This window comes from Mauremys reevesii, linkage group 1 (genome assembly GCF_016161935.1).
Source record: "Mauremys reevesii isolate NIE-2019 linkage group 1, ASM1616193v1, whole genome shotgun sequence".
In the NCBI taxonomy this organism is placed as follows: Eukaryota; Metazoa; Chordata; order Testudines; family Geoemydidae; genus Mauremys; species Mauremys reevesii.
This window is the reverse complement of record NC_052623.1, coordinates 262950259-262977291: the sequence shown is the minus strand read 5'-3', so window position 1 is coordinate 262977291 and position 27033 is coordinate 262950259. Positions and strand designations below refer to the sequence as shown.

Here is a 27033-nt window from a genome sequence, read left to right as displayed (position 1 = left end):
GCCAGTACCAGATGGTCAAAAGAGAGCACAAGGAATACCGCAATTGAAAATTATGTAATAACCTGCCAAGGGGGAAAAGATTCTTCTTAACCTTAGCGGTTGGCTTATGCTCTAAAGGATGATGGTAGATGTCCTAAAACTTTTATCCTACCTTATATAACTATGAATGTTCTTATCCACATAAAAGTACAATCATCCTTTGAATCCTAAGTACTTGTCCTCAGTGATATTTTGTTGGCAGTGAGTTCCACACATAAATTAAACATGGTATAAAAATCAGCAGATTTTTTTGAGATAGGAGTCCACTATCAGGTAGGCATATATTTTATTCCTTTTACGGATAGGTAAATTGCAGAAGAAAATGTACCATACCATGGTAATTTGTACCATATCAGTCAATGAATCAGAGGCAGAGCCAAGAACAGACCCAAGTTGTCCTCACTCCAGCCCTAACCCCTAAAACACATCCCAATTTTTAACATCCTTGAATAGAGTTTAAACTTAAATAATAGTATCATTACTGCATACTGATTTTTTCTCATATAGATGATGACCAAGTGGGATAGTTAAAGATACAAGGCCAAGCAGGTTGTAGAGTTTGCAGTGAATGGTTTTGTTACTAATTATAATTCTGAAGGCTGTGTAAATCAGTGGTGTTATGCTCACTTATGCCAACAGTGAGTTTGGGCCGGGGTTATTTCTCTTTAAACCTGATATGTTGCTAATTGGTTTTACAAGTGGTGGATGCTATTTTATAATAAACATTTCTAAAAGGACTGTGAGTCGAAGACATCCAAGCCCTACACCCAACCTACAATATGAACAAAAACATTTAAAAGGGAAAGAAGATCCCATCACCAATAGTGTGGATTGATTTAATTCAGAAGCAGGAAACCTTGATTTAAATAAGTTTAAATCTTGATTTGTATTTATACTTTTTAGTTATTTTCCTCAAGAAAAGCTGGTTCGTACTGGCTGATAATCCCTGAAAAATCAACAGTTTTTAACTAAATTTACCCTTTACACAAAATTTAAGCATTCCTTTTGGTAACCAGGTCAATACACTATATCTATACACATTTATTTAAACAATTATATAGCTTAATATACATTTATTCAGATTCTTAATTTTTACATTTTTTACATTAGAAAATGTTGAATGGTTCATTTCTTGTTTACTAGATCGTTAATTTTTTACTTGTGATTTGTGTCAAGCTCTACTTGGATGAAAATTGGAATTCAATTAAAAATGCGTAAAACAGCTTTTAAAAATGCATTAGGGTAAATAAAACTACCTTCAGGGTTCTGGAAACAAAAGCCAACTGTTTTGGTAAACATGTTTTGCATTTAAAATTGATTTGTAAAAAAAGGAAGTATTGTTTGTCATTGATAATTTGAAGTGATTGTTTTGGTACCATTATCCTTCAAGATTTTAGGACAGACCTCATCCTCTCACACCTAGTTTTTTTTCCACAGATTGGGAGAGGAAAATGAGTTGTCCTCCTTTATCAACTCCCAATCAGTTTCTCAACTTTGAATGAACTCTTGATTGAACTGAACTATTTGACTACGCTGAAATGAAGAAAATATTCTCTCTGCACCTGCAGAAGAGGCTACTGCTGTTAGAAGCTAGTTTAACACTTCAACAGCTCTGGTTTCTGGTACTTAGTCACTAGTTCAGTGGTTTGACTTTCTTTAAAACTTGGACCACAAACAAGTACCGTTTAATATTTTTTAAAATGTATCTTAAAATTATTTTAATAGATTATATCAAGTTTAGGCCTCAACATAGGTTGTCATAATTTCAAATTTAATTTTAAATTGGTTTATCTTTAAAGACAAAAATGTAATTTAAATTCTCATTTTTTTAATTTAATTTTTTTTTATCCATGCTGATCACCAAACACTGTTCTTCCCTCCCCTCACCTCCCACCTGAAAAGGTGGGGGCAGGAGAAACCCAAGACTGAATGGAAAGCAAAACCAGATGCAGGCAGGGTGACACAGCTGGACTTTAGCATCTGTTTAAATGAACCATGTATTGATTTGCTGTTCAGATTCTTTCCACTGAGTGTCTCTCTTTGATGGCTTTTTAAAAATTATTTTTAGCACTCTGGCAGTTGTGAGCAAAAGGGCAAGGATTGCTGGGTTTTGGTGGCTTCAGGAAGAAGATCAAAAACAATAGCTGTTGTCCATAACATCCTTTGTACATAAAAGTGAAATAAAGGACCAATAATGTATATTCAAGTTTATCAAAATAGAGATCACCAATGCATCTTCTAAAGGGAGGTTGCATGCCTAGCATTGGGTTCTAAAATAAAATATGCAGTTCCCAGGAAACCCTATGCTGTGCATTATTGAAGAAATATGTAGAGGATAATATTAATGCCTGACGATAAGCTGCAAGAAACAGGCCTGTAAATTAAAAGCAGCTTTTAGCTGTGAATTTACTCCACCACCAGTGATGTTAATTCCTGATACAAACAAACTCAAGATATTTTGCTTTTTTTAGTTTGGAATTTCTGTGCCCTCTATCTGACAATGACCAACACCAGATGCTTCAGGTGAAGATGCTCCCCCCATATTGTTCACACAGTAGTTATAGAGTAATCTACCTACAAAGTAAGATTTTCCCTCAGTATATCTCAGAGCTGGTTTAGGCCCTGAAGCATGAGGGATTTATTACAGCTGTGTGGAGAAAGGTAATTCTCTTTCATGGAGGATTTTATTTCAAAATTTGGTTTCATTCAGATTAGGATCCCAACCGTTCTCCACAAAAGGGAATGGAGCCCCAACCAAAGGCAGGCTGCCCTGAAACCATGGACCCTGAAAGCCCTCTCTGAGGCAAACCACCTGCAGCTCTGCCGAGGAGCCAGATGGGCAGGCTGCATGAAAGAATCCTAATAGAAACAATGCCTCCTTGGTTTTGAAACATACCTGGGGTCTGCTGGAATTTTGAGGGATTTCGCTGATTTGTCAAAATCTGAAACTTCTGACAAAACATCTTCTCAGAACCTTTTTGAACAGCTCTAGGTTTTAATCCCATCCAACTGTTTAGGTTTTTTGTTGGTTGGTTTTAAAATCCTCTCTACACTAACTCTGGCTTGTTATCCATAGAAGTTTGTGATCCTTTTTTTGAATCCAACTAGAGTTTTAGCTCTCAAGACTAGCTTGTGGTAACAAGTTCCCCAACTGGGTTCACTAAGAGTCCCCTTGCTCATGTAGCATGAGGATGAATTAGCATACCCAATTTACCTGCTCTACGCCATTTGTTATTGTCCGTACATACATACATGCACCTCATCTCTCACAAGTAGACAGCTGCAATCTTTTCAGTCTCTTTTCTTGCAGAGTTTGGTGCTAGGAGTTACAAACTCTTTCTGAGATTAGAAATCAAGCAGCATTCCTTCCCAGTCATGCACCATCACCAGGAAGATTATACTGGCTAGCTTCTACCATCCAACCTGGGCAATTAGTTGAGGTGCTGAGTTTGCATACATATGAAAAAATACTGTCCTGCAATTGGAATGTGTATAACAATATTTTGGACAATGTGCAAAGGAGAAATAAAATTCAGTTCAACTGCTATAGCATTACAAAGCCAACATAGGCAGCAGCGGTAAAAAATGTATATCACTAATAGACAAAGGGGTGCATGTGAGAGAATAAAATCAATTAATTGTAAGGCACTCAAGACCAGATCCTCAAAAGGTATTTGGGCTCCTAACGTCTGTTGATTTCAATGGAAGTTAAGAGCCTAAATGTCTTTGAGGATCTGGGCCCCAGATACTACAGTGATGGATGGCTATGACTAACTCTATATGAGTGACAATATAGCCATGTTCACATCCTATACATTATTGTACAAAATGTATTACAAGGCATGTCTTGTAAGGTATCATTTCAAAATTCATAATTTGCTAGGCAGTCTAATCCTGATAAAGTATGCGTAGCAACATTGTATATAATGTTATAAGATTTGCCTGTATGATGTTATTAACACATCTTCCAAACCTCACAGCCCTGCCCAAATTGAGGTTGGTAGACTGATCTGTCCTAAACAAAGGAATGTGGTCTTTGCCTAATTTGTATTTAAGCAGTAAACAGAGTCCTCCAGCAAGAAGGGAAGCAAAGAAAGCTCAAACCGGTGAGAAAAACCCAGCAGGGAACATCCTTCCACATAGACTTTTTGTCTCCTAGTGAGCAGCTGGAAATGTTTTTCAAGAGAGGGACAAACTATAAAAAGGAGGGACAAATGCCCCAAGGCCCCACTCTCTCTCCCTGCCCATTCCATTCAGTGCATCTGAAGCAAAAAAGGAAGCATTTGTTGGACTCTAGGGTACGGCGGGGTGGGGGTGGGGGTGTCCTGACCTACAGGGTTTGGTCAATATGATGGCTATCAGCGTGTGGTGAATCTGTGCTTGAATCTGTTGTAGTTTGTTAAATTAGGTATTACTAAACATCTTACGTTTATTTTTCTTATAACTATTTCTGACTTATGCCTCATTACTCATACTCGCTTAAAATCGTTGTAGTTAAAACTTCTTACAATTTTATCTAATCCAGTGTTTAAATTGAAATGTCTGAATAACTGAGATAATATGATGGCATATTATTCCCTTTAAAGAATAACAGATTTAAGATACTACATAATATCTAGGAGCGGGCTGGGCAGTACAGGACATATTTCTGGAGAAAAACCTGGGACTGGGGGTGTGTTAGGGTCACCCTGCAGTATAACCAAGACTGGTGAGAGCCAGTGTGTAACCCACGTGTCACTTGCAGGCTGCCGTTACACACAGACACATAGGGTGGGCCTTGCATACTGGAAAGCTGGCTGTGAGTGACCCTGATAGGAGCTACTTCAGCAAGGCATTGTAAGGCACCCAAGCTTGCAGGGCAGGAGTGATACAGCTTCTCATTAGTCCGGATTGGACCCTGGTATGTCACAATACATAGTTAGAAAACAGATTAGAGTCAGAAAGTGTTATTTTAAGCCACTTCTACAACTGCACTTAAAACTGCTCTTCCATTTGATTTAAATAGGATACATTCCTGAAGGACTCCTTGAAAAGAGAAGTTACAGAAGAGTCATTTTGCAATAATGTATCAAAATAACTGACTGCATTATATTTAAACTGAGAAGCAGCTTGCATGAATGACTTTCTCTCCACAGTTTTACTACAAACAGACTTTTAATGCATACAAAAACAAAACAACGCAAATGCATACCACAAAAATTCATTTGTACTTCATCTAATAAAGCTACTGCTACATAACTGTCTATTTTCAAGAAGCAAAATTCAGACCAGAGGTAAACATTTGAACCATGAGCATGCAAGAGACAGAAGTTAGAGGAAACATGTACATCCAAAGCACTATTAAAATATATCCTAATTGTAATGTTTAAGTGATCTCTGACCTATACCAACCTATAAAATGCCCTTTAAAAAAAAAGTCACATTAATGCAAACAAAACTATTATGTCCTCATTTTCTAGTGGGAAGTTACAGTGACAATTTCCCAGATGGTTTAGAAACCTCTGGTCTAAAACATACTCCAACTGATCTCACCACAGTAAATTTTTCGGTTTTACACTAGAAAATTTAGAAAGATAAATTGCAAGGATAGAAAGTTACAATACAATTTTTTGTACATGCTAAAAATAAAATCTTTTTTTTTTTAGGCCCAAAGCACAACTTTAGAATAGTTGAATTTCCCAAGATTAGGAAATTACTAACAGAACTTCCCTTTTCAGTTTTTGGGATATATTCTTCTCTTGATACATGTGAACTATGTACTGAAGTCCCATATTCATGAAGACAAGAATGTACCACTTCCCTGGCACACTTGTTACACTATAACAGCTCCTTTCAATTTTGAGTTTCTCAAACTAAAGACTGTACTCATCTATTTGGTGCAATATTTTTAACAAGGCATAAAGAGCAAATGGGGTGAGAAGTCATTGAGTAACTGTTGCAAATTGAGACTTTTTAGCCTCCCTCCACCCCCACATGTACATAGATAGAACTTCGGTAGTAGCTTTTGACACGAGTCCAGAAGAGTGTGCACTTAATACACGAGTCTGTTGTTGCTTAGTCCCACATGGAAACCTTCCAAAAAGAAAGTTAAAAATAATTCCTGCTTTGTTTTTCCTGGGACGCCAGCCTCAGTTTGAGAAACTCTTGTCTAAAAAGTATTTTTCCCCCTGCTAAACAAAAACAAACAAAAAAACAACCCTAATTCTATAAAAAGGAGGTTGGACTATAAACCAATCCAAAGTGCTTCTAATGCCCAGCCATTTTAGATCTTCATGAGAGACACACTAGTCGTACTGTATATTTATATATTGTGTGTGGCACATTAATCCCATATGGGCAAAATTTATTTTTTAAATAAAAATATACTGTATATAAAACACTAGGAAGATATCTGGAAACTTGTACCAGCCAAAGTTTACATGTTTTGACATTTAAAAATAGGATTAATTCACTATTTAACAGTCAAATACTATAATTATATATTTTGAGTATATCTGATTAACTCTGATCAAGATGGGAACATTTTATACTGAATATTTCAACACTCATATCCAGTAATGTGAGATATGCAAAATAATTTGTCTATATTGTGTAAACTTTTAGAAGTTTATTCCCATATCAAAAGGTTCAAACAGTCTCTGCAAGACCCCAGTTACCCAATACGCCTGCCCCAAAGCCCATTCATGACAGTGGGAGTCTTTCTATGGTCTTCAGTGGCTTTGGATCAGGCCAGCTTCCAGGCTGCAGTATTGGCCTAATGCGTGTGGAATTAATAGCTTTTCGCTTAAATTTTCAAAAGTGATTAGTGACTGATTTTGGATGCTGAACTTGACCCAAAAAATTGAAATATCCAGTCAGTAAACAAAATCACTACTCACGTTCAAAATTTAGGCTCCAATCCAGTAAGATATTTAAATTCATGCTTAACTTTAAGCAAAAATTGTTCCATTGAAGTCAATAAGGCTACTCTCGTACTTAAATGCTTTCAAGATCAAAGGCTTAAAGTCCCAATTCAGAGGTGCCTAGGCACCTCCGAAGATCAAAGTTGCAAACGCTACATGTATAAAAAGATTAGGCTTCCAAATGTTTAATTAAAGGACAATATGACCTCTTTTAGATAACTTTTAGAACCATTTGTTTGTGTAAGGAAATTGACGTCAGCACCCAAGTTAGTTTTCCATGAATAAAAGAATCGTTAGACTTATCTTTTATTGCTGGATTACATTTGACAAATTCTGAAATGTTTCTATTTTGCATGACATATTCACTCTATAACTGGTACACTTAACACCACTTATAGTAATGTGGCATGCACTACTGAAAGATAGGCCAAATTCTGATCCCAATAACTATATCAGCAGGATTTGACCTAATTTGAATCTTTACTTCGTTACAAGTTCAATTACACTATATTTTCATCTCTAAGTCTTTCAAGAAGTGACCCATATTCAGTTATGTAGTGTCACCAATAAAGCACTATAAGTAAAGTACATTTGAACTAATGTCATCATTTTATGTCATTGCACCAGTATACATAATTTATTTATTTTTTTAATTACTAAATACAAGTGCTAAGAGTTCCATTGATTAAATTGTAATAGTAGCAAAACCAAGAGGTACTTCTCCATATTTACACTGAGTCAGAAATGCTTGCTTGGGAAGAAGACACTTACAGTGATCACAATGAGTGTTAAAATCCATTAAACAGATTAAGTTCATGAAAATATATATATTAATTAGTTTCATTCCAATGACTTTTGGAAGCTTTACCTGTACACACTTTATAGGGTCTATTCTCCTTTGGATACACCTCTGTCTGTCCCTGTCTCAGTAACAATCATTGGAGTAAATTATGCACATTGAGGGAACAGAATTCACAATATCTTTATAATAAATACTGTGAAGGGAACAGGGCTGGTTGCATAACCAGATCATTCTTTTCCCTCAATTAGTAGAAGCATCAGTTCCTGTTTTCCGCATTGGTGCCTCACTAAAAAGCAGTTTTCGAAGAATATTTGCATAGAATGGTCCATACACTTGTTTATTAAAATTCACAATGCTTGCGTACTGAGATCCAATAGACTCGATCTCTGCCTGAATCACAGCAAGGCCTCCTGGCATCATAGGCATACATTTCTGAATGCTTGGAAGAGTAAGCAGGCTTTTCATATATAGCTGGATTCGTTTATCTGAAACAGAGAAGATAACTGAGTTCATGATAGAACAGACCATATAAATGTAAATCCAAAGTGTCAAGCCACAGTTGCCTTAGAAATACTTCACACATTGGCACATGGAAGAATCAAAATAAGCAGAGACACAGCTTGAATGCTACCTTTCCCTATCTTCCTCCCTTCAGTTTTAACTTAGAACAAAGTCACATTTTCCCCATTGTAGAGGGACAACCTTCAGACTGAGCAATAGGATTTATGTTGTGAAATAGATGCACAACTATAATGAAGATGGAGTTAAACCCGAAGTTGTGGGAGGTAGATCCTCCACTGGTGCACACAATCCGCAATTAGGTATTAATTAAATTCCCCTCTGAAATCCTGTCACTTGTAGGTTCACAAGGTATGTCTACACTATGGGATTATTCCGATTTTACATAAACCGGTTTTGTAAAACAGATTGTATAAAGTCGAGTACACGCGGCCACACTAAGCACATTAATTCGGTGATGTGCGTCCATGTACCGAGGCTAGCGTCAATTTCCGGAGCATTGCACTGTGGGTAGCTATCCCATAGCTATCCCATAGTTCCCGCAGTCTCCCCCGCCCATTGGAATTCTGGGTTGAGATCCCAATGCAAAAACAGTATCGCAGGTGATTCTGGGTAAATGTCATCACTCAATCCTTCCTCCGTGAAAGCAACGGCAGACAATCATTTCGCACCCTTTTTCCCTGGATTGCCCTGGCAGATGCCATAGCATGGCAACCGTGGAGCCCCTAGAATAGCATGCAGCTCATAATTTCTGCGGGATCTCTGGGGCTCCTCCCCCAACCCTCCTGGGCTACCGTGCCAGTGTCCCCCCATTTGTGTGATGAAGTAATAAAGAATGCAGGAATAAGAAACACTGAGTTTTTAGTGAGATAAAATGAGGGGGAGGAAGCCTCCAGCTGCTATGATAGCCCAGGCAGTACAGAATCTTTTCTTTAGACATGAAAGTGTGGGGGGGCTGATGGAGCTCAGCCTCCAGTTGCTATGATGAGGACGGTTACCAGCCATTTTGTACCATCTGCCAGGAATGACCGGGAGTCATTCCCATTTTTACCCAGGCGCCCCCGGCCGACCTCACCGAGGCCAGCCAGGAGCACTCACGGGCTGATGATGAAGACGGATATCAGTCATATTGCACCATCTGCCACCAGGAAGGGGATGCTGGTGTTCAGCGCTGCAGCACCCCATCTACCAGCAGCATGCAGTAGACATAGGGTGACATTGAAAAAAGGTGAGAAACAATTTTTTTCCCTTTTCTTTCAGGGGTGGGGGAAGGGTGTAAATTGACGACATACACCCTGAAATACCCGGGAAAATGTTTTTGACCCTTCAGGCATTGGGAGCTCAGCCAAGAATACAAATGGTTTTCGGAGACTGCGGGGACTGTGGGATAGCTGGAGTCCTCAGTACCCCCTCCCTCCCTCCATGAGCATCCATTTGATTCTTTGGCTTTCCGTTACGCTTGTCACACAGCACTGTGCTGTGGACGCTGTATCATAGCCTGGAGACTTTTTCAAATGCTTTGGCATTTCATCTTCTGTAACGGAGCTCTGATAGAACAGATTTGTCTCCCCATACAGCGATCAGATTCAGTATCTGCCGTATGGTCCATGCTGGAGCTCTTTTTGGATTTGGGACTGCATCGCCACCTGTGCTGATCAGAGCTCCACGCTGGGCAAACAGGAAATGAAATTCAAAAGTTCGCGGGGCTTTTCCTGTCTATCTGGCCAGTGCATCCGAGTTCAGATTGCTTTCCAGAGCGGTCACAATGATGCACTGTGGGATACCGCCCAGAGGCCAATACCATCGAATTGCGGCCACACTAACCCTAATCCGACATGGCAATACCGATTTCAGTGCTACTCCCCTCGTCGGGGAGGAGTACAGAAATCGGTTTAAAGAGCCCTTTATATCGAATAAAGGGCTTCGTTGTGTGGACGGGTGCAGGGTTAAATCGGTTTAACGCTGCTAAATTTGGTTTAAATGTGTAGTGTAGACCAGGCCCCAGAGAACATCCCAGAATCACTGAGAGCATTCTGCTTATATTTCTGGACTCTAACTTTGTTTCCCCCCCTTCCCCCGAACCAATCTTTCAGAAGACTGTCTTAATATAAACAATTGAAGCAGCACAGGTTTGCACACTTTATGACCCAATATTTACTGTAAGAAAGTTACTTTCATTTTAACTTTTTCACAATAAAAAATCAATCTTTAATTTTAGTAAATTAATTTAATGTTTACAGTATGGATGGGCAATTAGCCTTCATTTACTTAAAAAAAAAAAAAGAAGAAATTGCGTACATGCATACAACCAGAGAACCACATAAATTATACTAACCAATCAGGGAGCTGATGGGATTATCTTCTTCAACAATGCTACAGATCTGACCCACTAGGCTGTTTTGAATTTCCATATCGAGAGTGGGAAATCCTCTCTCAGACAGGGACCTGTTCACTTCACTGCAAATCTGAACACCTATATTACTCAGAGCCTCTTTCAAATCAAATTTTCTGAAAAGAAAAAAGTTTCAGCATTTAACTCTAACAGTTCTTGTAACCTCAGTTGCATAGCTATTCCCTCATTTTCTATTTTCTTTTTAAATTAGTCATCTCCAATAAAATAAGAGAGCCAGGTGGATTTTTGCAAACGTTGCCAGCTTTTCCAGATACAAGACACAAATCTTCCGCCCCAGGATAAGAGTAAATCCTATTAGCAGGGATGTGAGGGAGGAGGAAGAGAAAGGACTGCTCATATGATTAAATTCTGTTGGCGTCAATGAGACTAGTACATGTGCTTAAAGTTAAACGTGCACTTAAATACCATGGTCCCAGTCCAGGAAAATACTTACGTATACTTAGCTGAATCTGGGTCCACAGTTCAAATTGCCCAAGAAATGACTGACAGAGTTGTTACAACCAAACAGCTGTTTGGTGGCACATGTGAACCAAGTTTCTATTCTTAATGCCAGTCCATATAGGGCAGTGTCCACAACACACACACACACACACACAAAATCACCATCACCACAATTTGTAGCACTAGTGGCAATTGCAGCAGAGGAGCCAGGAACTGATTGAATAACGTGAAAGGTTGAAGCAATTGGCAGAGCAACATGATGAAGCTTGCACTGCCACTGTCTGTGCTGACCTAAATGGTGCATAAGTGGAGAAATTTCAACACTATACACTGAATTTGGTGTCAGATTTTCAGTACAAAAGTTTATTGTAAAAAAGAATTAAACTATATGCATGCATTAGGCCAGCGGTTCTCAAACTGTGGGTCAGAACACCAAAGTGGGTCATGACCAGTGTTCCCTCTAATTTTTTAGGTCCATGTGCGGAATGAATTTTGTTCTGTGCACCAACATGGAGGTGATGTGTGGTGGGGGTGGGGCCGCGGGGTTCGGCGTGTGGGAGGGGGCTCCGGGCTGGGGCAGAGGGTTGCTGTGTGTGGGATGAGGGCTCTGCAATGGGGCAGAGGGGTTTAGGGTGCAGGAGGGGGCTCAGGGCTGGGGCAGAGGGTTGTGGGGCAGGTTCTGGGTGAGGCTGGGGATGAGGGGTTTGTGATACAGGCTGCCACAGGGCTGCAGCCGGGGGGGGTGGGGGAGAGAGAGAGAACGCTCCCTCCAGCCCTCTCTCACCGCAGCAGCTCAGGGCCAGGTGAGAAGCACCTCTCTCCGGCTGCGGCAGCTCCAGCGGGACTGGGCTCGGCCAGGCCGGGGGAGGGGCTCCTCTCTCCAGCTGCAGCACTTCCAGTGGGCCTGGGATGGGCTGGGCCAGGCCAGGGGAGGAGCTCCTCTCCCCTGCAGCTCTGGCAGACCTGGGCTGGGCCTGGGGAGGGGCTCCTCTCTCCAGCCGCAGCACTTCTGGTGGGCCTGGGCCAGGCCGGGCCAGGCAAGGGGCTCCTCTCCCCAGCAGCTCCGGCGGGCCTGGGCTGGGCCAGGCCAGGGGAGGGGTGCCTTGCCGCAAAACTTACAGGGAGCTTCGGTCATGACCCTATTTTAATGGGGTCGCCAGGGCTGGCTTAGACTTGCTGGGGCTCAGGGCTGAAACCCAAGCCCCACTGCCTGGGGCTGAAACTGAAGCCCAAGAGATTCAGCCCTGGTGGGGGCTGAAGCCCTTGGGCTTCAGTTTCGGCCTCTACCCCATCCAGAGCAGTGGGGCTTGGGCTTTGGCTCTTCCATCCAGAGCAGTGGGAATCAGGCAGACTCAGGCTTTGGTCCCCTCTCCTAGGTTCATGTAGTAATTTTTGTTATCAGAAGGGGTGGGGCAATGCAATGAAGTCTGCACTAGGCAACTGTTTTCACTAGTACACATGTAGGTCTAAGAGTGATACATAATAAATGGATTATTACTATTGATTATATTCATATCAGTAACAAGTTGCATAGGCTATACAACATTTTAACTATTTCTGAAAAAAAAACAGTAAAGTTTGTTAAATGCCACCTGGCCATTTTCTTTAAAGAGAAAAAAAAAAGTGAGAAAGAACTTACTCCTTGTTCATCCCTTCCAGCAGAACAGCTGAAATCCTTTTTAATTTGTCAGCAAAATCAGGTAAGCCCACAATAGTTGTGCCCACCATATTGCTAGTTATAAGAGATACACAGGCTATAATCCGTAACTCATTCAGCTTCTCTTTCAACTTCTGAAGACGAACTTCATCTGTTATTAACGTCTAGAATTAGAATAGCATTGATTACTGTAAGTGATACCAAGTTGAGACTTAAGCTAATGCCCAAACAAGTAATTCAAGGAGGACAGAGGAGAAGCTACTTTCATGCAACACTGCAGCAGAAAATTTCAGTACTCAAAAGTCAAGACGTTCACAGTAACTATAGCCAACCCCTTGCATACGTATTATACAGTATTATACAGTTCCTTTAAAAAAAAACACACACACCCCATCACAATTACTTTTAAATAGATTTTTTAAAAAAAATCTTAAATCGAGAAAAATTTATGGAGGAGTCCTACCCCAACTCTTGCCCCTTTATAGAAAGTAACGAGGGCCAGAGTGGCATTAGGAGCCCTAGCAGTCCTGAACACAGGCGAGGGAGGATTTCTTCAGTTTGTGAACTGTGGAAGATTGACCTAAGGTTGCCTTCAGATGCCTCCCTTGTGAGCCCAAGTGTGTGATGGTGGTGGGGCTGCAGCTTGCTGCCCATAGGACAGTCCTAGGAGCTGGCCACTTAAGCCCCACGAGCAGCCCAGGATCAGGATGATGCTAATCATTTTCAGAGTAAATACATTCACCCACACTGAGCAGAAGAACATATCCAATATATACAGAACTGGGTTTCAAAAGAGAAGACTTAATAGTTTCAGGGGGGTTGTGTCATTAAAAATTCAAAATATTTTGACCAGCTCCAAGTAGTAATAGTAACTAGTCATAAAACATCTGTGTAGATGGATAATTTAATGTTAGTAACAGGACACGTCAGTGGATTTTAAGGTGTATCTACTCTTTCAGCAGTTTGCAATGGAAAAATAACTCCTAGAGTATCACAATGAGAATGTTCATCTAGCTTCTTATATGGAGCCCTATCACTGTGACATCAAAGTGCCTCTCCAAAAAATTAAGGCCTCGATCCTGAAAAATACCTAAGCACACTTATCCTTAGGCATGTTCGTAGTCCTGTTTACTTCACTGGGACTACTCAGATTATTTAAATACTTTGCTGGACTGAGGCCTATGTGTTCAGACATATTTCTCTTCCTTCCAGTCAAGAGAGGCTGGATTCCTCCCACACTCCTACCCCTTTTCTTAAAGATAGGGATAGTCAGGGGCAGCTCTAGGTATTTTGCCGCCCCAAGCACGGCAGGCAGGCTGCCTTCGGCGGTTTGCCTGCAGGAGGTCCCCGGTCCCGCGGATTCGGCGGCACGCCTGCGGGAGGTCCACCAAAGCCGCGGGACCAGCGGACCCTCCGCAGGCATACTGCCGAAGACAATCTGCCTGCCACCCTCACGGCGACCGGCAGAGCACCCCCTGTGGCTTGCCGCCCCAGGCACGTGGTTGGCGTGCTGGTGCCTGGAGCCACCCCTAGTTATAGTGCATTATTATGGGATGGCTAAGTCAAAGTAGTGGGTTGGCCATTTTCTCTGAAAATTCTGAGGTTCTTAGAAGCATTCTGATCTCTTGTGGAGAATTCCAGGTTAACGGACCATTTCTATCCAAACTGTTATCTGTTGCATAGAGATTTCACCGTTAAGCATAACAGTACCATTGTTGCAGGAATGTAGCTGTCACAAGAGATGGTGATCAAACAGGCTGAGGTGGTCATTCAGGGAACTTGGGCCAATGCCATACAGGGGTAGAAGATGAGGACTAAAGCCTTGACTGTGACCCAGTATGGAACAGGGAGCCAGTAACAGAGAACTACACTGGGTTCATGTGCTCTTTGTAGCCTGCACTGATGAACAATTGGATGCAGTGTTCCACACTGAAGTTTTGTTTTCAAAAAACGTAGTCTACAGTTTTCATTCATAGTACGAGAATTAAGATAATCAAGCCTAGAGCCCACATATCCATCAAGTTCCATGGATAAGTACAAATCTGACAGGAACAGGAGCAGTCTTCTTGCCAACCTTCGATGGAAGAGTTTTATGCAGCACGAAAGCTTGTCTGTCTCACCAACAGAAATCGGTCCAATAAAAGATATTTCCTCATCTACTCTGTCTTTCAGATGGACGAGGGCATATTTTACTAATCTGAGCATAACGGCATTCAGAAGTTGTAAACAGTTCAGGTGAATAAGACTGAAGAGTTAGCAGTATTCAAACAGTACATGTCCTTCAAAGTGAGGTTACTGATTTGGTAAATGCTCCTTTCTCCCCACCAGCATCACTTCAGTCTTCCTGGGTTTAACTGCTGCCAACTGGTCTTCATTCATTGTTGTTCTCAGCCAAGCATTTAGATAGCTAGCAGATAGATTAACACACCACTAATTGTACAGTTAACTGAGGTAGGCATCATTTTCTTATTGCTAGCATTTAAGTCATGCTGCTTTACCATTTTCCTCTAGTGGGTTCATACAGTTGAACAGGATTGATCCCTGCGGGACTCTCCAGATGGCAAAGCAGGTGCCAATCATGATTCCATATATGGCCCAAGGGGAATGACCAACTCTTATTAGCAGGAACCTGCTAATACTTGCTATTTCTGGCAGGACAGCAGGATTCCATGGTCAAATGTCTTAAATGCTACAGAGAAGTCCAGTAATATCAGAACAGATGCACTACCTTTGTCCATGGCAAGGAGATCATTCATAATGTGAACTGATGATCTACTGTCCTATTAATTCAACCTTGGAGAAAATTCTCTAGCCATTCTCTAGTTTGCTCTTATCACAGTTAAGGTAACTAGTAAGGCTATTGCTATGTAGGAGAGAGCACGCACACAAGTGTATACACACACACACACACACACACACACGGTATCATCAGCATTATGACATTGTAATGCAGGGAACAACAAACAACTGATACTTACCAGGAAAGTGCTCCTTGATTATGGAGCATGCTACTTTGAAACCAGGAAATTTGTGGAATTATTTGTCAAGAGAAGTCCTACAGGAGAGTTCCACAACATCTAGTGTCATGAACAGTACTTCCATGCAGTGAGAATTAAGAGTAAATTTTGAGGCACTGGGATAATTTAAGAAGAGTCATGAGAATTAACTTCTTACCTCTGGAATTGCTTTTTTCTGATAATCCCACTGTAACAGTTTCAAGTAGCCATTGTTTAGCACCAGAGTGGGACTGAGATTTGGTTTAGAGCTACCATCAACACCAGGGGATGAAGAAGTTTCACAAGAAACAGACAACAATTCATCTTTTATTGATTCCTTTATCCACTCTGTTGTTAGATCCAGAGCACCTAAACAATAACAAAATTCCATACAGGTTTATTGTATAACTTTCTATGCAAGTGTACAGTATATTGACAAGTAATGTAGGTGAACAAGACAACTCCATTTCTGATCTCTAAATAAGACTGCAGTAGACTGTTAAGTCTGCTCAAGTCAGTTTTTCCCCAAGCTTTTTTCACCTAGCCAACACTGGTGACCAGCTGAAGCTTCTGGGCAGGTTATAAAAACCCCATAGCAGACTAGTTGCACTGGAGGCACAAGCAAGATTTAAATACAGTTATCTAAATCTTCAGCAAGTCTAGTGCATTAACCATCAATGTCACCAGTTTCTCTTCCTCTTCCAAAATTTCTTAACAATGGTTTAACTGTATTATCTTTACACTGCAACAAGACTCACTTGTGCCTTCACAACATCTAAACTAAACATTTATTTTCACTAGAGAATAGGTTTTGTTGTTCTATGCTTCATTATGGACTTAATCCTGCCTCTGCCTACTACCAATTACATAGCATGCAATGGCACGTATTCTGGAAAAACCAACTACTGTGCATATGCATGTGAACAGTAGCAGATTTTCAGATATACAAAGATAGTGATTTCATATATTGCAAGATAAAACTGAGCCCTATGTATGCAGAACTGTTTTAATCAGCTATCAAAAGCTTTGATTGCAGGAACAAGTTCTTCACAAACTGTATCTTTTTGGTGTGGTCTTATGCATTTACAACAGCAGCGACCAATAAAGTCAGCATTTCACAATTATTAGTTATCATATAAAAGGTAGGATATGGTCATATTTGTCCCCAGGTGCCTTGCTCAACAGATACCTATAGTAACAGAGAGAAAGGTTGGCTTTAATGGTTTCCACTGTATCTGATTAACTGAAAACATCATAATACATACTTGGTGTTTCTTCAAGAATTTCTTGGAATTTTGTTCTTTCATAGTCCACCAAGTTACGCTGAAGCTGTGGTCTAATGTTTTGAATGGTATAATTAACCATATCCATCTTCATGAGGTCCAGAACATGGAATATTTGTCTGAAAGCAAAGACAAAATTACAGTGCAACATCTCAGAAGAAATTAAGTTGGAGTTTCAAGATGAACTCATATGCTCTTGAACAGCCTGATGTACACCTACATACTTGACTTGTTTTGTAGTCCTTCTACCTTAGAGAACAGGCTCCAAGTACTGAAGAGAAAGTATTGGCACTGCAGTGACTTTCATGGTAGTTTATATACCCAAAGCACTTTGGAGAGTTAAATAATGTATTGGGATATTTGGTGTAAGTTACAAAAAGTAGGGCAAAGATGTTGCATGATCAAGACATTAGTGCCACAGGCCAATAACAGAAAGGTTTTGAAGCAATATGGAGTCAATTAACACATCGCAGCCAAAGCAAACTGAAATTTAAAACATTCTAGCAACTCTGACTATGCCAAAACAAAACACCTCATTCCCTCCTACTTAACCACTTTGCTCTCTGTAGGTATGCCTAAGTGATGGCAAAAACATTTAAAATAGTTTCTTGCTTTATATTACAGAGCTAATACATCTGAGGTTCAGGTAGATTTGTTAATCAAACTTTAATAGTGAAGTCTTTAATAAAGGGAATGGTACAGACAAAGAATTGAGCTTCACTTTCATATTCCAGATGGAGTGTACACTTTTTCCCCCGGCCAGTTCTAAACAAGAACACTCACCTTTTAACTTGAAAAGGATATGGAAGCATGGGTTTAAAAACACATGGAACTGCATGATGTTTTTGTTTTGTTTTCTTTTTTGTTTATAAAAACAGGGACACTTTTCAGGGTATTGCAACACTAACATACACCATTGAAAAAAGATGCTTGTGAAAAATCCAAAACAATTAGAACTCTTAGATGAAGTACCACGTTACCCAACTCTACTGCTAATCTAACCCAACTTGAAAATATTTAGGCAGTTTCTTAGCTTAGCCCGCTATTCCAGTTTAATGTTAGTTTTGAGTTCCTCTCCTCTCCACCCAAAACACCTTGTCTGTCAAAAACTTGTATTTTCTAAACAAACAAACAAAAAGATATGAAAAGTAGCCAAACACCAACCTCAACAATTCTACAATATTGCCAGTTGCTTTTAACTGTTTTATATCATCATCTCTTATTGGAGCACATAATTTCCCCATAGTGATGATGACATAGTTAGCTAGCCCAAGAACGTCAACAGCATCATGCTCAGCCTGCTGTCTTATAAGATCTGCATCCAGGACTTCACAGATTTGGTTTCGAATCCTGTTTGCTCCAGGAGTCAAAAAGGAAAGAAGAGTCTGAAGTGAAAAAACAAAAACAAAAAAACCCACAAGACATTTTAATAAGTGCAGCAACGCGAGACCAGCAAGCTTAATAACTGTGATGAAATTAAAGCAGCTTTTTGAAGAAGTCAAGGGTACACTGTAGAGCCTGACTGCAAATCCCGAAATTGGAAAGGCTATTTTATTTAGCAGCATGGGAAAAGCAGCCAAAGGGAACAGAATACAGATAGACAAGCTGGTGACGACAAGTTTACCAGCTTACTGGCTGAGACCTTTGCAAGCTTTCAGAAACACCCTTAGGTCTTTACTAATAAGTTAATGAATTGGCACCAGGATTCCCAGTAATAAGGGAAGATCTTGATCCTATTTGGAAAGTTGATTTCTGACTTTGTATTCTAGGCACAGTGTATCACATCCCCATCCTGCAACAGACATGCAGAAGTATCCCACTGAGTACAGTGCGGGCCCACCCACATGGAAGCATTTGCAGGACTGGGGCCTAAGATGTCAGCACAATACTGGAGATGTGAAGGGTGTGTGTGTGAAACTAACTTGCCTCCTTAATTTCTTCGAAGAGCTTGATAGCATGATAATATTCTGGAGGATCTTCATTCAGTTCTGACTCCAAATGATCCCAGAATGCCTTATGTACAATTTGTTTCACTCTACCCTCCAAACTGTGGGGAAATGAATTTGCACAAAAAGATTTAAAGAAGTCAACAGAGTTTAAAAACAAAAACAACCACCACACACAATCTTAAAACAGTCCAATGACTGTTGGAGAACCATCATCATATCTGCTAATTGGAAGAGCTATATCTGCAACCAGATCACCCTTGGACCCCAGGTTATCACCCCCCAAAACTAAGCAGGATTAAGAATTAAAATGAGAGGTTTCCCCAAGAAAATCCTGGTACTGCAGAAAGTGGTGCTGGCAATTCAGTATTTGGGTATAAAAGACTTTTATTCCAACTCTGTATTAAACCAATTCCACTAGCTTGGTGCTATTGAGTAGTATGTTTTTGGAGAAGCATTTTTTGCCATATATAAAAAAAGAACAACCCTTACTTGTTATCAACAATAATCCCATTGTATTTTTGTAAAAACTGGCTCAATAGCATGGCCAGATTCCATTTTAAATTATAATCTCTCGGCATTCCTACTGTAGTCTAAACTGGGTATGTAAATTACTCCTTTCTTCCTCCAACTTCCCAGGAGTGTTTTAGTATGCAGAGCAGCACGAGTACTGCGTTCATTACTGAGATGAGTATAGCTGATACAGCATACTCAGTAGCTCAAATGCTGTATATAGATAAAAGCCACACATACCATACACACAGCAGTACTACAACTTTATCTCCCCCCCACACACACAATCCTTCCCAGAGGTTTTAGATTGGCAAGAAACATTAAAGGTGGACTCCAAAGTGCATACCACATTGCTTACATATCTTCCCTTATAGATAAGGCAGAGCATCATATGCTCCAGGAGAAGAAAACATGTTAACCCTACCAAATTGCAGCACTTACGCCACAATATTGCAGCCTTGAGAGTTCCGCATTAAGTGTGGAACACCTTCGCAGGTTGTGTACCTTTAGACCAGTTTCCCTTGCGTGCACACACATACCCCATATCAGTTTCTGCAAAATGTGTAAAGACTAACTTACCTGTTCTGTGGGAGGTCTACGTGTTCCATGTGAAAGTTTTCATTTACAGCAATTTCGTGAGCTAGAGTCAAATTTGACAAGTTTCTTGCAGCAGCCATCAATTCATCAAATGTAACAGTTTTTGGAGGGCTTGTTGCTGTAATGAAGGAAATGAGAGCCACAAGTCAGTTGTAGGTAAGTTCAATTTTAAAAAACGGATTGTACTGCAAAAAACAAACCTGGAAATAGTTAGGCATGATATTTTATTTCCTGCTAACTGGATACTAATTTATGAGAAGCTAGCTAGACTGGGAGTTCTTAGCATCTCCTTAAAATGATCTGGTAAAGGAATGTCTTTCCCAGCTCATCTTTGGAAGGTAGAAGACTCTTATGGCATGTTTTGAAGAGCAGCCGTTTACTCTGATATCTTGGCCAATGTACCCCTCTCACTTTAAACACAGGACCCAGCATATAACCCTGAGTTTTGGGTGGGCAGGTTTTACATAAGAGTCAAAATAAATAAGCATGCATACAGGCTGCATGTTATCACTGAGCAAACAGATGCATTTCTCTCCATAATTATTGTAACCACAGTCTAAACTCATTACTTTGAGATATGCAGCTTCTGTTCCATAGCATATGCCAGTGTCTTTGCCCCACTAATCATGTCTCTTACTGAAGAGTTTATGTTGTGAAGGACATAACACACCCTTACTTGAAAGGCGTGATTGCTCACAAAATATACAAAGTTTCTAAAATAAACTTCTGTAGTTTACTTTTCATATTTGGAAACTGTACTTTTGAAAAGAATGATATAGGACAGGGAACATACCAAATACAAACTTTCAGTTCCATTAACAAGTTTACTTTTAAATTAAGACAAATTTATACATACTAAAAAGATTTGTTAGCATCAGTGAAGTGCTCTACAATTAAGTGTATTTTATGTACAGTAGTATTTATTCTCATAAGTCATTCAAAATAACTTGCTTCTTCACGTCTATTTTGTGTTTTGACTTCTTACTGTTCAGTGAAAAAAAGTCACAACACTATTGATTTGATTTCATAATTCTGAAGTTTAAAGGCTAAATAGAGGCATCTTGTCCTTTGTATATGAAGCAACATTTGGTGGATGGACAAAATGGTACTATTTTGTAACCTATAAGCCAAAGCCAGAATAATCCAAGACAAGAATGCTCTGCCAGGCAAACTTTAGTTGCTCTTTTGGAAGGAAGTAGTAACAACTGTTGCATGTATACTAAGGATCTGCTTGTGCTTCATGGTGGCAGACTGTACCACTTGGAGCTGTGGTGATTCAAACAAGAAGCTGTGCCTTTCTCCTAACACTCCGAAGTACCAGTCATAAATTCCAAGTCCCACTACATGCATATACACAAATATAGCCTAGATATCTATTGTACAGGTTAAATCTGCTTACAAGCTGGGGAGCTGGGTTTGCTTGAAGAGTCACTAGTAAAACTCTGCCTTGAATATTCAGAGTCACTGGAAGAAGCTGTGCTTTCAGATAGCCTTGAAGAATCAAAATCACTGTTCTGGTCATCATTGAGGGGCATTTTGAATCACTTCACTTAGTACAGTACACAGAACCTGGAAAGAAATAATTTTACATGATTAACATTTTCTAGCACTTCATATTTTCCAAAGACTTCTTTATAAAAGTAGCGATATTTCAATAATTACTGTTATCAGCACTGAATATTACATTGCAAAACAGGTATAAATGCTTGCCTTCTTTATAAGGGTGTTATGAAGTTTAGTGGGTTTGTGAAGTTAACTGCTTAATTTGTAACATGTATAGGATTGTACAAATCCTAAGAATTAAACTTTTAGTTCTGCAAGAAGTTAAATGAATATTAAAGATGAATGTCAGCAGCATCAACCTCTAATCTACTCTTTATGCAGAAAGTATTGTGCTGTCAGGAGCATTAGAAGCAGAGCTGTCAAACTCTTTAAAGGTACTCCTTAAAGCACTACCCCTACTGATGAATTTAGGTGCCGAGCAGCATTCTGAAGGCACCTTAGTTTCTGCACTTTCTCCCACAAAGTTACTGCAGTTACAGGGACAGGAGCTATGTTTAAGGGGAGAGAGGGAACTAATACATCTTGTCAAAGACATTCAGTTTCTTCGTGGATCTTGAAATGCAAAAGGACTCCCCTAAAAGGAGCAAGCCACAGAATCAGACTAATAATTGTGTTGAATTGGAAAGGTTTTCTCCAGGGATGAGATGAGAAAAAAACAAAAACAAAAAACAAACAAAATAAATAAAGAAGTTACTATTAATAAAAAACTAATGTTACATTTATGATATATAGCAACTCACAGGGCCCTCAGACTTCACAAAGCTGTATGTATGAAATTGCATCCCACAACAGAGAAATTAAGTCACGTCTGGGATGGAGCAGGGCAGTTGTGTAGCTTTGCTATGCAATGTTTTGCAGACTTAGGACAGGAAGTAAATACATTAATTAAAATTGGAGATGGAATTTAAACAGATAGTCCATGTAATTACCCAAAATGGAGTTTGCGCAGGACACCAAGGCTGGCACAGTTATTCTTGCACAAAGTGCTTGATGCCCACAGTTAGACACTTCTAATACGAGAGGCTACCTAGCACCATTTTGTCTCAGAAGAAAGTGAGATCTGCTGAATCAGCAACACCAACTTCATCAGTTCTTCTTAAGAAGTTCATTACTTAATGATTAAGAAAGCTAATGGACTCAATTTATAACTACGCAGTTACAGCCGTGTCAGTGCAAGCTTCCTTACTATTTTAACTCTTAGTCTGACGAGGCCATGTCTAGGGGCTAGAGGGCAATATGTTTTCTATTTCTATTCAACCCACCGTCTCACCGATGAGAATACCCACCACTAGAGTCAGATTGCTGGAGTTTTTAATGTGAGTACCTATCCACTGCTTAACTTGTGTGAATGAGCTGGTGCCCAAAAAACATCAGAAAAAAAACAGCTGTCAGCATTGTGCAGTAGCTTTGTGGAACTATGGTAGGATTCTTCTTTCAGTTAGAGAGCTCACGGGTTCAAGCTGGGAAGTCTCTTCTGGACCTTTTAGTTGTGAGCCTGATACATGACTTCTGTTCTGTGTTATGCAGGAGGCCAGACTAGATGATCAGAGTGGGCTCTTCCAGACTTGAAATCTACAATAGTGACCTACTAAAACTACTAACTAGGAAAGAATTGAAACAAGTAACCTATGGTAGAAATGAAGGGCTCCAGATTCCTTGATCAATGTTATTCAGCCCCATCCCTCAAAAGAGAGCATAACAGAGCAAATACGATTATACTTAAAGGAGCTGCAGAGTACCTATTTTTTCCATCTGATGACAGCAGGATTGTATGTCATTGTTGGGAGCAGCAACACATCACCATATTTCAGGGCCTAAAGCACATGTGGAGAGGCATGCACACAGCTAGCTTCCAAAATATTGAATATCTGAGCTGACATTATAAGTTATTCTACCCAGAATCGGGACTTTTAAAAAAAGTCACAACGTTTATAGAGAAGTACACAATAAAACACAGGATTTATCGTTGATATCTAGGGCTCAACAGACTGATGATGTAGAGGCTTGGTCTTTACAACTAATGAATTCTGGTTGGTATTATGAAGTTGTTGCTATGGAAATTGCTGTATCACGAATACCTCTTTGTGTATCCACCATCACAGACAGAACCTGAAGCAGGTACACACCAGACTGAGGACAACAGGGCGTACATAGTTTTAATGACTGTGCTTTGACCACACAATAATTATGCTATGAAAAATCACCAAGCTGGGAAACCAGTTGGCCAAGCTGGTCTGTAGGTGAGCAGGACCAGTGGAAAGCTACCAAAGCAAAAGGATTCACAGGAAGTTTGAGCAGGAAAACATAAGAAGACAGACCAGCCACAATCAGAGTAGGCAAGCTGGGGAAGAAAGCACCACATTTCAGAGCACAAATCATGCACTGCTACAGGAGGATATTGGATGGCCAGGGCCCCAAAGGACTGCCCCCAGCCCAATGAACGTTCCAGAGTGGTGAAGAAACTGAAGCATGGAAATGAATGTAGGGTTTATTATTTTAGTATAAATGCAAGTTAGCTCTTTAATAGCAAGACGTGTGTTATAAACCTGTACCTGTTACATCTTATCACTTGCCAGAAGCTGGGATTGGCCAACGGGATGGATCACTCGGTAATTGCCTTGTTCTGTTTATTCCCTCTGATGCATCTGGCACCAGCCACTGTCAGAACACAGGATACTGGACTAGATGAGCCATTCTTTTACCACTGTGTAGCCATATCCACAGGAACATAAGATTCACAACATGGCTGGCGCTGGCCCAGGTTAGGCCACTTCGGCTCATGGGTCTAAAAATTGCTGTGCAGACATTTGGGCTCAGGCTGGAACTCAAGCTCTGGGACCTTCCACCCTCACAGGGTCCCAGAGCCTGGGCTCCAGCCTGAATGTCTACACAGATTTTTCAGCCCCAGAGCCCGAGCCCTGCGAGCCTGAGTGAGCTGACCTGAGCAAGCCACAGTTTTTTTTAATCCTTGTGTAGACATTACCTCATCAAGGGGCACATAGTGTAACCAGAAGGCTCACTCCTTCACGTGGAGTTCTGGAAAAGGTGGTATTTAAGCTACTGGGGTGGTGGGGAAGGAAGTCTGAGGGGCCAGTACTAGTTCCGGAACTCAACAGTGGGCCACATGCTCTGAGCTCTCAGAAGTGGGTGCCAGATAGATCTGCACCCCAAACGGGAAGCAGCACCTGGATTCTGTTCAGACTGGAGGCTTAAAACACACAGGATCTAGCAGCTCAGTTCCCTCACAGCAGTCTGGTGACTGGCCATGAGGAGGTGCTTGACTAGACCTCTGACACCTGGCATTATATTGCATGCTTTAAAAAAAGGTTCTTCCTCACAATGTATAATATTCACTACAAGCGTTAATTCTCAACTGTGAGTGTATTGAGCTGTCATGAATAGGTGCCTTGCAAACCTGAAGATTGAGGATGCCTGTCTCCAGAAAAAGAAAAAAAAAAAAAAGAGAGAGACTGAACAGATTGTGAGGAAAGCTTGCAATGTCACTACATGCTTCAACAGTGAGCTGGAAGGTCCACATTCATGGGGTGAGCAGTGAATCCACTTTCTATGCCCATTCAATCCTTTGACTCTGCTGATATGAACAGCCAAGGGTCTTGAATATGTTGTTTAGTGATGCACACACCTGTGTACCACCAAGTGACTCAAGACTAACACCTGTTCCTGTAGCAGAGGCATGTGTATGCATGAAACAGAGGAAACATTCCTTTTTCTGATTGTTTGTTCTTTTTTTATTAAAATTATAAAGCCCAGCAAAAATGAACAAGAAAGAACAGGAAAGAGTCTTAGTCTTGAGATTCATTTTCTTAGGCCTGGTCTACACTATGATTTTAAGTCAAATTTAGCAGCATTACCTCAATTTAACCCTTTTTTTCTGACTTTAAGGGCTCTTGAAATCTATTTCTTTACTCCTCCTCGGACGAAGGGATTAGTGCTGAAATCAGCCTTGCCAGGTCGAATTTGGGGTAGTGTGGATGCAATTCGACGGTATTGGCCTCTGGGAGCTATCCCAGAGTGCTCCATTGTGACCACTCTGGACAGCGCTTTCAACTCAGATGCACTGACCAGGTAGACAGGAAAAGTCCCGCGAACGTTTGAATTTCATTTCCTCTTTGGCCAGTGTTGTGAGCTGATCAGCACAGGTGACCATGCAGAGCTCATCAGCAGAGGTGACCATGGAGTCCCAGAATCACAAAAGAGCTCCAGCATAGACCGAACGGGAGGTACGGGATCTGATCACTGTATGGGGAGATGAATCCGTGCTATCAGAACTCTGTTACAGTAAATGAAATGCCAAAACATTTGGGGGGAAAAAAAAAAAGTCTCCAAGGGCATGAAGGACAGAGGCTATAACAGGGACTCGCAGCAGTGCCGCATGAAACTTAAGGAGCTCAGGCAAGCCTACCAAAAAACCAGAGAGGCAAACGGCTGCTCCGGGTCACAGCCTCAAACATGCCGCTTCTATGATGAGCTGCATGCCATTCCAGGGGGTGCAGCCACCAGTATCCCAACCCTGTGCTTTGACTCAGTCAATGGAGTAGGATGCAACACGGAAGTGGTTTTTGGGGATGAGGAAGATGAGGAGGAGGAGGTTGAAGATAGCTCACAGCAAGGAAGCAGAGAAACCAGTTTCCCAAACAGCCAGGATCTGTTTCCTCACCCTGGACCTGGAGCCAGTAACCCCCGAACCCAGGGTCCAGGAGCCTGCCTTGGGTGAAGGTGGAGAAGGGATCTCTGGTGAGTGTACCTTTGTAAATATCAGACATGGTTTAAAAGCAAGCGTGTTTAATGATTAATTTACCCTGGCATTCGCAGCTAGTACAGTTATTGGAAAAGTCTGTTAACGCTCCTGGGGATGGAGCGGAAATCTTCCAGGGACATCTCCATAAAGCTCTCCTGGATCTACTCCCAAAGCCTTTGCAAGAGGTTTCTGGGGAGGGCAGCCTTATTCCATCCTCCATATAGGACACTTTACCACACCAGGCCAGTAGCATGTAGTCAGGAATCATTGCAGAACAATGATTGCTTGCATCTGAAGAAGTGGGTATTCACCCACGAAAGCTCATGCTACAAAACGTCTGTTAGTCTATAAGGTGCCACAGGATTCTTTGTTGCTTTTACAGATCCAGACTAACACAGGCTACCCCTCTGATACATTGCAGAACAAGTATCAGAGAGGTAGCCGTGTTAGTCTGGTTCTGTAAAAGCAGCAAAGAATCCTGTGGCACTGTCAGAGTCTACCCTCACTTGAACTGGGGGGTTTCAAAGTGAGGACCCGCATGTTTTCCCCCACCCCAAAATTCTAGGGTAGGTCTCCCCTTTGCTGCCACCATGTCATAGTCTC

General features: G+C 40.9%; 1 protein-coding gene across 5 annotated transcripts in view; it reads right to left on the bottom strand.

The window, feature by feature from the left end:
* Positions 1-5174: 5174 nt before the first annotated feature.
* TCP11L2 (t-complex 11 like 2) overlaps positions 5175-27033 on the bottom strand; it is a 33385-nt gene continuing 11526 nt past the window's right edge. For 3 of the 5 annotated variants that reach the window (XM_039514312.1, XM_039514302.1, XM_039514317.1), the window contains exons 2-10: positions 21508-21677; positions 20091-20226; positions 18979-19099; positions 18217-18437; positions 17035-17171; positions 15948-16138; positions 12756-12937; positions 10598-10770; positions 7984-8228 (exon numbers count right to left, since the gene is read on the bottom strand). In XM_039514312.1, the coding sequence (XP_039370246.1) occupies positions 7984-8228; positions 10598-10770; positions 12756-12937; positions 15948-16138; positions 17035-17171; positions 18217-18437; positions 18979-19099; positions 20091-20226; positions 21508-21643 (1542 nt within the window). In that variant the 5' untranslated portion in view covers positions 21644-21677. Of the gene's footprint in view, positions 8229-10597; positions 10771-12755; positions 12938-15947; positions 16139-17034; positions 17172-18216; positions 18438-18978; positions 19100-20090; positions 20227-21507; positions 21678-24223; positions 24243-27033 lie in introns of those variants that run through there. The other 2 variants (XM_039514329.1, XM_039514339.1) reach the window with 2 other exon arrangements.